The sequence below is a fragment of the Pararge aegeria genome, chromosome 6, assembly GCF_905163445.1.
Source record: "Pararge aegeria chromosome 6, ilParAegt1.1, whole genome shotgun sequence".
NCBI lineage: Eukaryota > Metazoa > Arthropoda > Insecta > Lepidoptera > Nymphalidae > Pararge > Pararge aegeria.
The window spans coordinates 19,857,985-19,871,774 of record NC_053185.1 but is presented as its reverse complement, the minus strand read 5'-3'; the positions used below and the strand labels follow the sequence as shown (position 1 = coordinate 19,871,774).

At 37.7% G+C, this 13,790-nt stretch overlaps 1 protein-coding gene across 2 annotated transcripts; it reads right to left on the bottom strand.

Moving 5' to 3' along the window:
* Positions 1-24: 24 nt before the first annotated feature.
* On the bottom strand, positions 25-12,465 carry LOC120624683 (D-glucuronyl C5-epimerase). 2 transcript variants are annotated; one of them, XM_039891356.1, is made up of 9 exons: positions 12,266-12,465; positions 12,004-12,153; positions 10,852-10,969; positions 9,994-10,136; positions 6,501-7,076; positions 5,441-5,575; positions 3,100-3,284; positions 2,129-2,293; positions 25-1,175 (listed from the first exon to the last, which is right to left on the bottom strand). In XM_039891356.1, exons 3-9 carry the CDS (start codon positions 10,967-10,969, stop codon positions 809-811), a joined length of 1,689 nt encoding a protein of 562 aa, XP_039747290.1. In that variant the 5' UTR covers positions 12,004-12,153; positions 12,266-12,465; the 3' UTR covers positions 25-808. The 2 variants fall into 2 exon arrangements, with proteins under 2 accessions (XP_039747290.1, XP_039747289.1); XM_039891355.1 differs by lacking the exon at positions 12,004-12,153.
* Positions 12,466-13,790: the final 1,325 nt, after the last annotated feature.

Genomic DNA, 13,790 nt, shown 5'->3' with positions numbered 1-13,790 from the left:
TATTATCTAATAGTTCTCTGTCTCTTTTATTATCAAACTAAAACTATATGTATTATTGGAATTGAGGGAGGGAAACAAAAAACTACAAGAGTTGAAATGGTCTTCGATTACGGGTCTTTGAAAATTCTGTGTCAAAGAAACAGAGAAAGAACTACATTCCTACAATGCTATATCAGACTTATATCAACTTATACGCTCTGCGCAAACGTAGACACAGCTCGGATCTTGTAGGCATATCCAAATTTTACAGTCTTGTTCTGCGACTCATGTTTTTTATTCTCTGACACATAAGAAACCACCGGATTTACTCATTCCGTTAGAGGGTTGCCCGTCTAGAACTTCGGGACTCAAACATTATATACTTTGAGATATCTGCTCCGCTAATAGTTACTTCAGCTTCGCAGAGGTTTATATCATTAACGCGGGTTTAAATAAAGATTTCCCCATTTATATTTTGATAAAGGAGTAAAACTCCAAGTTTTATACTCTCTGTATTCATCGCTCTTAGATTTATTATCAGGTCCATAACTTTTGCCGCATGCATGGTCTCGGAGCCATGCAATGTGTTTGCGTTTGCACAGCGCGTAAAATATCTAGACACTATTACTGTTTGTCATTCGAATTCCACTGAATCGGTTCTTCTACTCTTACCGTATGCTATTGTAAAAAATATCAGATTAACCTCACTACGCTTGACGAACATCAAGCTACTTCATAACTTTACAAAGATCAACTTCCGCAACTCGATTTTCACGAGTTATAGATTGTTCTCGACTTTTTCTGTACCGTTAAACGATTATTCGGTACGTCAATTGTGCGCCGCCCGTTTCCCCTGCATGTAGCCCTCCCATCTTTTGGCAGTGTTGATCAATATCGGATCGGGGTCCAATCCAGACAGAAGGTACAATTGGTTGACATGGGTGGCGTGGTAGTCCCACCTAGCGATGTTGGGACTAACTCCCAGAGTAAAATGCCTCAAGTCATAGAAGCTTCCGCTTCCTGTATCGAATAGAGGGAGCAAGGCTTTCAGAGACACCATGCCGTCGTCGAACATCTTCTTGGCTAGAGATATGGAGTTCTCACCTTCGATCACGTGCAAGTCGTAGAGGCCTAGGAGCGTGTATATGAAGCCGTTTAGAACGAATAGGGGCGGCTTAGTTGGGTATTCTTCATACCTGGAAATTGAAAGATATTTTGTTTTATTGAAATGCATAATCATAAGCAACTGTTCTATTGCTAGCGCCAGCCTTCAATCGCTCAGAAATGCGAATAACATCCGCAGCTTCTAACTTCCCACTGCTGGTCACAGGCGTCTCATAGGAAAAACTGGTTTAAATCACAGACCCACCACGCTCCAATGCGGGTTAGTGGGCTTTAGCGACTATTATTACGAGTAAGTGATAATAATTGAGTAGCTTTTGCCCGACCTGGGACATTTTTGCCCGGCGGGTATTTTCAACCCAGCTACCCCCGGGCTTAACCAAGGAATTTGAATATTTCAGTATAGTGTACCCCCCGCGACTTATTTCAAATTCAAGCAATTTTTGATGTACAAATCACGTAGATTTTGCTGAATAAACGTCAGACGTCATATTTCTTTATTCTTTCCCATAGAAAGCATAGGTATATCACCGTACACCGTTCAGTATTTAATAATCATGTCTTTGACTGTAAGGCATAAAGCAATGTCTTTAGTGTTCAATATTCTCAATCTCATAGTAAAGCGTAAAGCCATGTACATAAATATGCTCTCTAAATGTGCTCTACTTAAATATGCTCTATGCATGCTCTAAATATTCGTATATAAGACATTTTTATAAGCATGATGATAAAACCTTTTATTTTACAATAAATAACTATGAGGCAGGATAGATAAACTTAAAATCCTAGAATGAATTGGTCTAAGGTTTTAACCACTAAAATATATCAACATGGCAAAAGGTGAGCAAAAATATTATTTAATAAAATATTTGTTTTCTTTAGGCATTCTGGGGCAGATTTCCATAAAATTTTCGGCCATGCCCTTTGTGCGTCCTCGCCATCCCTTGACATATGATAGGCCTTTTCGTTAGATAAAAGTTTGAATGTATCGGGGGACTCACGTCACCGGGTAGCTCGTGCCACTCACCACAGATACTTGTCCATCCACATGGCCTTGACGCCCCCCGCGTGGCTGGGCACGTCCAGCAGGTACAACGCGCGTTGCGCGGCGCGCAGGTAGCCCGCGTCGCCGCTGCGGTAGAAGGCGCGCGACAGCACCGAGATGGCGTGGCCTTGGCTCATGGCCGAGTGCCTGACGGGGCGCGAGCTAACATTAGACCCACCTCAAGCTAACATTAGGTATTCAAATGTAAGGAAAGAAAGATAGATAGATCCTCTTTATTATCACATATTTGTGTAAAATGTTACATTTGTATCATAAATTTGCTTTAAATATAAATGTGTGGCAGAGGAGCTGGCTCAGTATAGCTGAATACTAAAAAACGCAGCACTGGTTTTCAGCCAGCCCCCTTATCTTCGTCGTCGGCGAAACCTCGCGACTAAACAATAGCAACACAATCATAAAAAAAAATAAGTTTTTAGTTTTCATTTCGTTATTTGATATTCTTCATTCAATTCTTCTTACAATTTAAAAGTTAAATTAGTTTAAAAGTTAAAATTATTGTACTAGTCAGATACTTTCACTCGACACCCATATTGGGGGAGCTGTGTAAAAATATGCATGCCGACCGATCATCAAACATAGCTAAGAACACTCCCGACTAATTCACCTTTGTAACAAAAAAAACAAATCAAAATCGTTTCATCCGTTCGGTAAAGACGACGACACAGATAGACACACACACAGACAGCCCTATTTTGAAAATTAAGCAAAATTTGCTATACTCCATGTTGACTTTACAATGATTAATTGTTAAGTAACAATGTCAACATCTCCTGAGGATGCTCCAATTCCGGAGCGAAAAGTGCGTAGAGGGTACATTGCCGAAGATCTGTTTGGTGTGGAGTATAAGGATTGAAGAAATTAGTATAGCAAATGAAGCTTAATTTTCACAATATGGGCTAGCATGATAGCTATCCAATATCAGACGCGCTCACCAGCCGGGGCGCAGGTCGGGCGCGGCGGGCGCCAGGCGGCGGCGCGCGGGCACGGGCCAGCCGCCGCGCGCCCGCTGCGCGCGCACCAGCCAGCGCGCCGCCGCGAAGAAGTGCGCCGGGTGCGCCGACGACGCCACGCGCACGTCGCGCACGCCGCCCGCGCCGCTCAGGATGAGGCTCGATATCTGCGCGACACATCATCGCGACTGGATTTCAGCATCATCATCATCATATCAACCTCTTGACGTCCACTGACGATACTATATTTTTCTTATTTGTGCAATTTTGTTTATGTATTTGCATTTAGCTATTTGAATGTACGTTTATAATAATTTTACACCACCTATCCGCTCTCTCTCATCTTGTCCTAATCCAAAGGTTGCCCGGCAGAGATCGCTACTAAGCGATAAGGCCTTTTGTATTCTACTTTTGTCTTTGTATTTCTATTGTTTTTTTTTTTTTTACTAACTTCATTGTGGTGTACAAATAAAGAGTTAAATAATAAATAATAAATAATAATAATAAATATATCCCTACCAATATTATAAATAGTAATGTAAGTTTGTTTGTTACGCTTTCATGCAAAAAAAACAAAACCGATCATCACGAAACTTTGTACATATGTTCCTGAAGGTATTAGAAGTAATGTAGGATGCTTTTTATCCCGAAATTAAGCTCAGTTCTGTCGGGAGAGGGGACGAAAGTGTTTGACGATTTTACACCAGGCTTAGCTATCCTAAATACATAAAGTGCTGCTACATTTATGAGGCACATGTCTTTCGAAAAACAAAAGCGGACGAAGTTGCGGGCAACAGCTAGTATACTATATACATATATACATATATATATATATATATATATATATATATATATATATATATAAAAGGGAAAGTGTGTGGGTATGTTCCGTATAGGCTCCGAAACGGCTAGACTGATTTCAATGAAACTTTCAGGGAATCTCCGAAATGACCTGGCGAGTAATCCTGTAAAGTTTGGTGACGATCGGAGCACATGGGTGTAAATAATGATCTTCACCCGCTCGAGAAGAGAATGAATACGGAGAGAAATAAATGATTTAATATGTTATGGGACTTTAATTAAAAATTGAATGATGTAAGTTTATTGTTTAAATAAAATAAAGCAAAATCTAGCCCGGCGAAGCGGGCTGGGTGCGCTAGTATTATATAAAATAAAAATATATTTAAATACTAGCTTCTTCCCTGTACTTCGTCTGCGTGGTCTTCATAATTGGGTCTCAAGCTTCGCTCGTTAACAATTTTGAATTTTACCGCGGGAACTATTTGAGAGATCGGTACAGAAAGTGCATGCCCTTTTCATAGCATAGGTGACATGCATACCAAATTTATAAGCTGACTGCCCGCGACTTAGATCGTATACAATTTTAAATTTACCCTCGGGAACTTCTTTAGGAATTGGGGATAAAACGTAGCCTTTGTTCTTTTCCATGTTCCATGGCTACATGCATGCAAAATTTCATCCAAATCCGTTCAGCTTTTTGCATGATAGAGTTACAAACATTCACACTTTCACATTTATAAAATTATATTGGTAGGATGAAAATTTATTCATAAGACATCTTTTAAGGTTTGGAATATGGCTGACATACTATGATTCTATTATATACTTACTTATTTACTTCACATGGATTTATAGTTCTTTTATTTTTGTTTTTCTCATATAATAATATATCTAATATAACAACTATTTTTTTTTGTTTAAATATTATGTTTTTATGTTAATTATATGAAACTAATAAATTTTATTAATATTTATTTAATTTCAAAAATGTTTACTAGCCATTTAAATAGTTGAATGTAAAAGGACACACATAATAATATTAAGAGCAAAAAAACGACATTCAAGCAAATAATGATATTTACTTACACAGTAACAGAACTTTTTAAACAAATAATATAAAACAACTCTTACTGGAATTACGCGGGCAACAGCTAAAATAGATAGTCAGAGATGTCTACATAATGAATAAAAGTAATATTTTTTATTTTATCTCAGCATAACTAAGGAAAACATGTTTTCAATTCTCGTAGCTCTAGTTTTAAGTTTACGAATGTAGTGAAAGCCATCATCTCACTAACTTGCACACATTTTGCAATCTATGGGTTTTTTGACTTTAGAGGTAACAAGTTTTATGTTGCGGTGGTTTGTTGCAACTGCGGTGAGTGCGGTATGAGCATCGACAATCCTTTCCAGAGTGGGTTTGCCAATACGCCAAATATGCGGAAATCACTAATTTATGTCAGTTTCAAATAAGTCGATTGTTCGTCACCACTTGTGGTTAAGAGAGACAGACCATACATACCTTAAATTTATTCCGGGGTGATTTCCGTTTGGGCCGGTCCTGTAGCGCCCACCCTTTTTGCATGTCAATGATAAGGTCTCGCGTTAGCCGACGCCACTTCTGGTCAACGCCGATCCCATAGTATATGTGGTCTTCCTGGAAATAAAATAGATGACATAAAAATAATTCAAAAATAGACAACTGGCAACACTTTTTCCTTGAAACCAATACTGTCAACAACATTCAAAAGCTTTCAAAATGCATGATGATAAGAAAACACATTGGGCGTATTTTTTAAAAAGTACACCATTTCCTTTGGTCGCGTATTATGGATGCGGAATTTTCTAAAACAATGTAACATCGACTGATAAATTTCAACGTGATCCGAGGTCAATATCCTGTTTATACCCAGAATCCTGGGGTAACGACGAATGGTATTCAACAAACGATGTTTAATATCATTAGCGTGCGTTTCAGAATTATATTGCATCCAAAAAGCCTTCTCCGACGAAATGAAAATAGTTTCTCGAAGATTACATTTCAAATTGACCTTGTGCCTTAGAAGAGTCTATCAAGAAAAGTTTAACCATAATAGTTACACGAAATGCTCTAATGAGAGCGATGCTCGAAGTACCTACCTACACGTAATCAGTGGCGTGCTCTTCGTATATGCACAAAAGCACTGCCTACCCTAAATTTTACGTATAACTCGAATAGGAGGAGGATTTATGGCATTTGTTGCAATCATTCCACTGCATGCATACCCTGCTAAGAAACCCAGTGCACGCCACTGCACGTAATCAAACCAGGAATGAGATCCGTTAAAGAACCAGGGAGACAGGAAGATAAAGTGGCAAAGGGCGGGCATATAGCTCGGACAACCGATGAACGTAAACAGTGTTTTTATATCCCCGACGAGGTGGACAGACGACATCAACGAGTCATTGGGAGCCGCTGCAAACAAGCAGCCTAGGACCGTGCATTTTAGAACTCCAAACAAAAGCCTATAAACTCGTATATATCCCAGCAGTAGACGTCTATTGACATGATGATGATGAACGTTCAAGTACATTTAACTTACCTGCGCATATATCAGCTGCGTGCTCGTCACATAATGCAGGTACACCGTTTCCTTCTTTTCCTTGTTCTGCAAAACCACCGTCATACTCGAGTTCGGTTTTAACATCAGATCCATACTCAAAACGAAATCCTGGCTTATATTCACTTTCAACCATACTTGGCTGGATACGTGGTCTGTCGTTGAAAACCTCAAAACATTAGCTTTAAGTTCCGAATCGAATTCCCTCGTCGTGACAGCGTCTTTACTGACGATCCAATTTTCACGATATTTCTCACCGTCATCGATTATCTTGACCCTCGGTTCTGGTTCAGTAATATTCTTGCTGTAATGAGCCAAGCCAAATTGAGCAATTTGGGTGGGGTAGAAGAATCCTTTGGGTTCCCATTGCGTGGAAACTGGTACTCCTTCGATACCGCTTATGCATTTTACTCGGTCGCGAACTTCGACGTTGTAATTCTCGAAGGTCGCGAATGTGCCACGCGGATCGTATTTCTTCTTAGGGTGGTACACTTTACTGTAACTATGCGACCACTCGAACTTTTCCACGCCATCGACGGAAGTTATTTTGCCGTATATCTGCCGACAAGATTGTAATAAGTTAAGAACACCCGATCAAGGGCCGGGGTAGGAATCCAGAAATAAGGAGATCCGTAAAAGAAATAAGCTTAGAAGAGTTAAATTTATACTCGGAGTATCTACGTGATCAAATAAAGAATGAGGGGATCCGTATAAGAACCAGGGTTACCGGCGTAATAATAAAAATATAATAATCATTTATTTGCAAGAATGTTTGTACAATATAAAGATGTTGGTAAACAATATAGCTATTTTAGTCTTTAGAAAGCATAACATTCTACTAAATTAATAGTGTGCAAATTTGGTTCATTGGATCGTAGCTGAAGTAGCACATAGCTCGAAGAACCGATAAGACTTTGGGGTCTCAAGATGCTGGAATGGCAACCCTGCATGGATAACGCAGCATTTGTACACCATCTAGGAACCGTTGGACGCGGGGGCACAAGACCGTGCAATTTGGAACTCCATAAAGACCTATCACCGGTATAAAGCGTCCAACAGTGGGCGTCCATTGGTCCACATAATAATAAAACTCATACACTATAAAAAAGGACAGTGATACCAATAGACCAAAAAAAGGTCTCAATACTATTTTTCCTTAAAGTATGCTAATAACTCCAGGACCGATATGCGATTAATTGGATAAAGTTAATGAAAAGTAAGTTAAAACTTGTGGGTCAAGGCTCGATTAACAACCGTGATTAGATTTAAAGCAAATATTTGTTGGCACGGCTGTAAGGTCATTTTGATAACGTGCAAAGATTGGATTACAAAATGTTATGTTAGATTTTAACTGAAGCACCGATTTAGAGAATAGAGATAGCTTGCATTCTGAAGATAGAGGGGGGCACTTTTAACTTCAATAAGGAAACGGTTTTCGCGTAATTAAAAAAAAAGGAGCTTGGGTTCCAAGATGAAATATGAAACACTTCATAGTTTTTTAACATTATTAAGATCGAATCCAAAATTTATAGAAAGAATAAATTTATTGTTGCAAATCACAAAGTAACAATATTGAGAAAAACAAAGCAAAAGTACTACATAGTTTTAAGGAGCAAAGGCGGTCTTATCACTTAAAGTGATCTTTTACAGGGAACCTAAACGTAAGAAGCTATTATTAAAACGGACAGTGGATGGTGCACAAAGTAAAGATATAAATAAATAGTATATTCAGAAATGTTTTATTTTTATGTTTGATGTTATAGCGGCAATAGAAATACATTATTTCTTTTCGGCCAATTAGACATAGCCTGTTGACAGGCAGGCTTAGTTATAGAGGCCAGTTGGCGCCGTTCGTGTACGGAACCCTGAACAAACGCGGACAAAGTCGCTAACATCAGATAGTGTGCTATAAGACCAAGGGTAAATATTGATAACAGAATAGTCGATTGTTAAGCGAAACGAAAAACACCACTTTAATTCCGACCAGAGATAGTATAGACCATTGATTTATTATGCACAGCATTTATTGGTCTTTACAAAGTATGCAAAGAGCAATAAACGCTGTATTTCCACCCGCAGTTAAGATAACAGTTTTCCGAACATGAGATATGAAAAATACTTCATCGCTGTTGATCGTTATAAAGTCATTGTGAACCCGCCTACAGGGCGGGCGGCGCCTATTTATCGGATTGGTAGCCTTCGTCTTTGAAAACATCTCATAGGCAGTTTCCTAACGATGTTACCCTATGCTGTTAAAATTAAGCCAATTATATTGAAATTACTTAAAACGCACGTAACTCCGAAAAGTTCTATAAACTGAGATTTCACCGCTTCATTATTACAGTTGGTAACTAAATCATTTATAAGCATAGTATCAATGGCCTATTATTCTCATAAAGTTTAAAATTATTGGATCCCAGGGGAAGGCGGCCTGGTTTGTAAAAGAGAGTTACATGAGGGCTAACATCATTAAAACTGGAAGATGTGATAGATTGAAAAATTGAAGCTGGGGAAATATATAGTTAATATCAATTATAAAACGTAATAGTTTTAAAATCATGTTTTAACAACATTAGAAACTTAATATTTATTATTATTATAAATTTATGAATTAGTTAATGAATATAATTTTATTGCACACCACTAAAAGTACATAAAAAAAGGATAACAAAACAATATACAATTTGGCGTATTTATGTATATTATTTATAAAAATATTCATCAGTCATCTTAGTATCCATGACACAAGCTTCGCTTACTTTGGGGACGAGGTAAGTAAATTACCTCGTCCCCAAAGTACCTCTATATTTTTTTAAAAAATCTTTTCATTTTAGGGTTCCGTTAGGTAACCAAAGGGTAAAACAGGACCAGTAATATACTAAGACGCCGCTGTCCGTCTGTCTGTTGGTCTGTCTGTCCGGCTGTATCTCTTGAACTTCTTCATTAACACAGAATAAAATAAATATTTAGGTAGGCCCCTATTAAACAGTTACCTTTCTCGTTTTTATAGATAATGGTACGGAGCTCTTCGTACGAGAATCCGACTTGCAGTCGGTCCGTTTTTTTTATATGACTAACACACAGACATCAGAACACATTCTTCCAACGGACAGACTGATGTCAAAATTCAAAATTTCTTTATTCATGTAGGCCTAGCACTGGCACTTATGATGCGTTCTTACATATTATATGTTTACATAATTGTAAGGGGATTGTGACAATTTCGTTCGCCAACTTTAACCTAAAGCTACAAGGTTCCAAACGCGCCCTGGTCTATGAAGAGCCCATAATAAACTTAGCCGGGATTTTTTGTTATCACCATCCCACAGTGAATTTATATTAAGCTTTGAAGCTAGAGCAATTCACAGCCAAGCTTTTTTATCGTTCAAGTAATCCTTAACATTATAATAGGATTTTTCTGTAAGCTTACGTTTTATATAACTGTGAAATTAGCGAATAAACAATTAGTATATACCTCAAAATACTTGTGTATGAACGAGAAGGGCACGTACACCTGGTCCCTGTCCCGCAGGCACGCCACGGAGTACTCCCCGTTGATCCAGCACTCGATCTCGTCACCGGCGCGCTCCGACAGCGCGTTCGACAGCACCGAACTTACTGAATATACAAACACTATATAAAAGAAAGTCGATTTGTTGCTTATTTAGGGCGTTAAGGAATGCTAAACAAACAAACGAACACACTTTCGCATTTATAATTCTAATGGGAATAATAAAGTAAGGATGCACATACGCGTCGTTAATTTTTTATATGGGAGGTGCGGCAATTGGCTGGTCATCTACTTGGGCTTCATTTCATTGGTCGTTAAAAAATTCACAAGCAAAAATTGAATGCTCCGAAACAGTGGCGGGCATATAGTTTATGACCAGGGTATGCATAACACAGGAAGATGGCATAAAATGGAAAAATCCTCATGCGGTAAGAGTTATATAAAAAAATAGGGTAGGCAGTGCTTTTACGAAAGTATGAAGTGCACGCCACTGCTCCGATGTGTCTTCTTCGCAGAATCGGTATAACTCACTTGCTTATACGTGTCTTGCCTTATAAAAGTATATATACCATTAGACTTTTAATACGCACCGTCTTTGTTTCAATTCAATTTATGGAAATTAAGCTTAATTTGCTATACTCCGAAAACATCAGGAGAATCTGTATCTGTATCTTATCTGTGTGTCTTTTTAGTTATTATTATAGTGTTGTCCTAAATTTTGCTGTGTCACACGTACTCTTTGCTGTTAATAATTCTTATACTTCTGATTGGAAAGTCTCTGTGCGTGTTAATTCAACCTATCACTCCCAAAGGTATACTCACTAGGCCTGCGCGTCAAGTCACCGCAGCGGCCCCAGTACAGCGTGACGAGCAGCACGCCGCCGCACAGCGCCGCCAGCGCCAGGCGCATGTTCAACCGCACCAGCATCATCGTAGCCATCTAAAGGAAACATACATACATTTACTATTTTATAAATTTAAAATGCATATAAATATTTACGGAACCGACTGGATTTGAACCTGCGACTCTTTGCACTAGTAGACTAGTTTTGCACTAGTGGTCATAGTCAAAGGTCAAAAAAACCTTTATTCAAGAAAATAACCCATAGAAAATATTATGAAAATTAAGCTTAAATTGGATTAGGAGAATCTGTATTTATAATTTCTTCAACCCTTATACTCCACGCCAAACAGATCTTCGGCAATATACCCTCTATGCACATTCTGCTCTGAAACCAAAGCATTTTCAGGAGATCTTGACTTTACAATGAATAATTGTTAAGCTATTTTTATGTCTAGGTGGGTTTTCGTCTTGAGGAAACTTTAAGGGTCTAGTAGAGCTAGAAAATTATGTCTACCCTTTATCTCATCTATGGCTATGGAAAATAGGAGTACCAGGTATAAATAATTATCTTGTGGCATGCTTGCAGCCGTAATGGAAGTATATACAATCTCAATACCAAATTTCTTTATAACAGTATTACATTCAGTAGCAAAGCTAACAAGTAAATTCAAATTCAAAAATTCAAAATTCATTATTTTCAAGTAGGCCTACTTTATAAGAACACTTTTGAAACATCAAGTATGTATGTTAGTAGTGATTCTACCACTGGTTCAGAAGGCAGATTCCAACGAGAAGCGCCGGCCAGAAACTTATTAGTTGCTCTTTTCCAAAACATTAACAATAATATTTCTATCTTGCGGGAGATGAGAGCGAAGCTGGCTGCTTTCAACCTACCGTGTCATTAAGAAATTCGTCAAATGAATAGTAACCTCGCTGTATTAGATGTGTTTTTAAACATTTTTTAAGTGTATGCCCAGGTAAACTAATAAACAGGCACATCTCCATGCAACCAAATCAATTCCAGCTAAGAGCATGCTTTACTGACATATAGAGGAAAGTCTCTTGACATTTATTATTATGGGGCATTTGTGAGGAAAAACAGACTATTTATTATATTCACTTCTACCTACCTGTAAGTAAGTGCCTATTCATATATACACCTTTGATTTTATTATCATCGTGCACAGATTTCATTTGTTTTGATAAACATAGTAGTCCCTGATAGCTTCTTAAAACAGGTTCGTAAACGAGAATCGTAGGCGTTGTAAATACTTCAACTTCTGTTGAGATGTTTCTTATTTTAGGCACTAGATTAAAATTAATATAACACAAGCAATTATAGTAATACGAAAGACATTTAGAACTAGTGGAATATAATAAAAAAATACGAACATATAGCAACGAGTTCCATCCGATCCGATTCGTAGTATGAAGTGATGTGGACACTTCTTAGCGATAATTATCACATTATTAGCAACACAAACGCGTACAAGCCTAATACGAACTCATATAACTTTCACTTGTACTCTTAGCTCAAATATTTACAATAAAAACGTTGAAATTAGTCACCGGACGATGCATACCTTGGTGCAAGTCGATGACACAAATGACAACATCCAATTGACATAAGCTAGTTTGACATTGGCAGTTGATATTTCTTATTTTTTTTATTTTTACTTCATGGCTTCGGACTCAATTTTTTTTAATATTAAGGCGTTCAGTTCTTATAGTTTTATATTATCCGTATAATACCTATATTATTTTTCACTACTTATGTATCACATTGGGCAAATTCAAAACGGCTGGTTAGTTAAGTTTGATGTTTTTTTATGCGTTTGAGTGGGTCCCTGGATTATTTAGATTAAAGATTTTTTATGATTTTCAGCGCAGGATATCGTCTGTCAGGCTTGGTACTTTATGGTTCACCACGTCTATTTGGTTATTCTTCCCCAAAAAACATAATATTCTCTAGCGAGACTTTTTCCCAGACCAATCATCTACTGACCGCTTTATGAAATCCTCTGAGGCATAGTGTAATTATACCTATGAACCTACCCTAAGGGGCGGTAACGTATCTAGCGCAGTATAATTAAGTAACGAGAACTTATCAATGTTCTACCTTGGGTACAGATAGCCGAAACCCTCGTTATTCGTGCTTTCACGGATATTTTCTTATAGATTTCATAGACAACTCTAGATTTGAATTAAGCTAATTAAGCTAGGTAGGTATTAGTATTATTAGGCTAAGTATTAAAAGAAAAGACCGATAAAGTTTATGAACATAAAGATCATACTTCAGCTTATTAAAAAATTGTAGCTAATAACTTTATGGTAATTCTTCCTGGAATGTGTGTACGTTAATGAATATCTGAAATACAAAGGTTTCACACCTTTCTATATCAGAACGCTTAAAATCAACTCTACTATAAAGTTTGCCTTTACTTCACAGTTCGTTATTCATTGTTTGTATCCCTGGCATATAAATACCGACTTATCTACCTCAGTGCAATAGATGCACGGTGGGCAGAAGGCTCTGACTACTACTCTATGTGCCTAAATTGTGTATACGATTAACGCTATTATGGAAAGGGATTAAAGTTTAAAGTAGCGTAAAGATTATTAATACGAAGGTAGTTTTGAGACGCGAAAGGGTGTAAATGTCGCATCGAAGCGATTCACAATTCGGTTTGCTGTACGACTACCACGAATATATATTTTTAGGATTAGTCCTGGTTACTAAACGTTAATTGTGGCTAATATTAGATATATCTGTATCCTGAATTCCGTATCGTAGAGATGGAACGTTTCAAATACGTGTACCTATTTTAAATTCCAGAATTAAAACAAAATAAAAACATACATTAAGCAGCATGCATAATAACGTAAGCATAATAGCGATAAGCAACCGATAGCCGTT

Coding starts and splice junctions, on each gene's coding strand:
- LOC120624683 (XM_039891356.1), bottom strand. CDS start 10,969: ATGGCTACGATGATGCTGGTGCGGTTGAACATGCGCCTGGCGCTGGCG. Junction 3,285..5,440: donor CACCCCGGAATAAATTTAAG/GTATGTATGGTC, acceptor TGTGTCGCGCAG/ATATCGAGCCTCATCCTGAG. Junction 1,176..2,128: donor TGGATGGACAAGTATCTGTG/GTGAGTGGCACG, acceptor TTCAATTTCCAG/GTATGAAGAATACCCAACTA.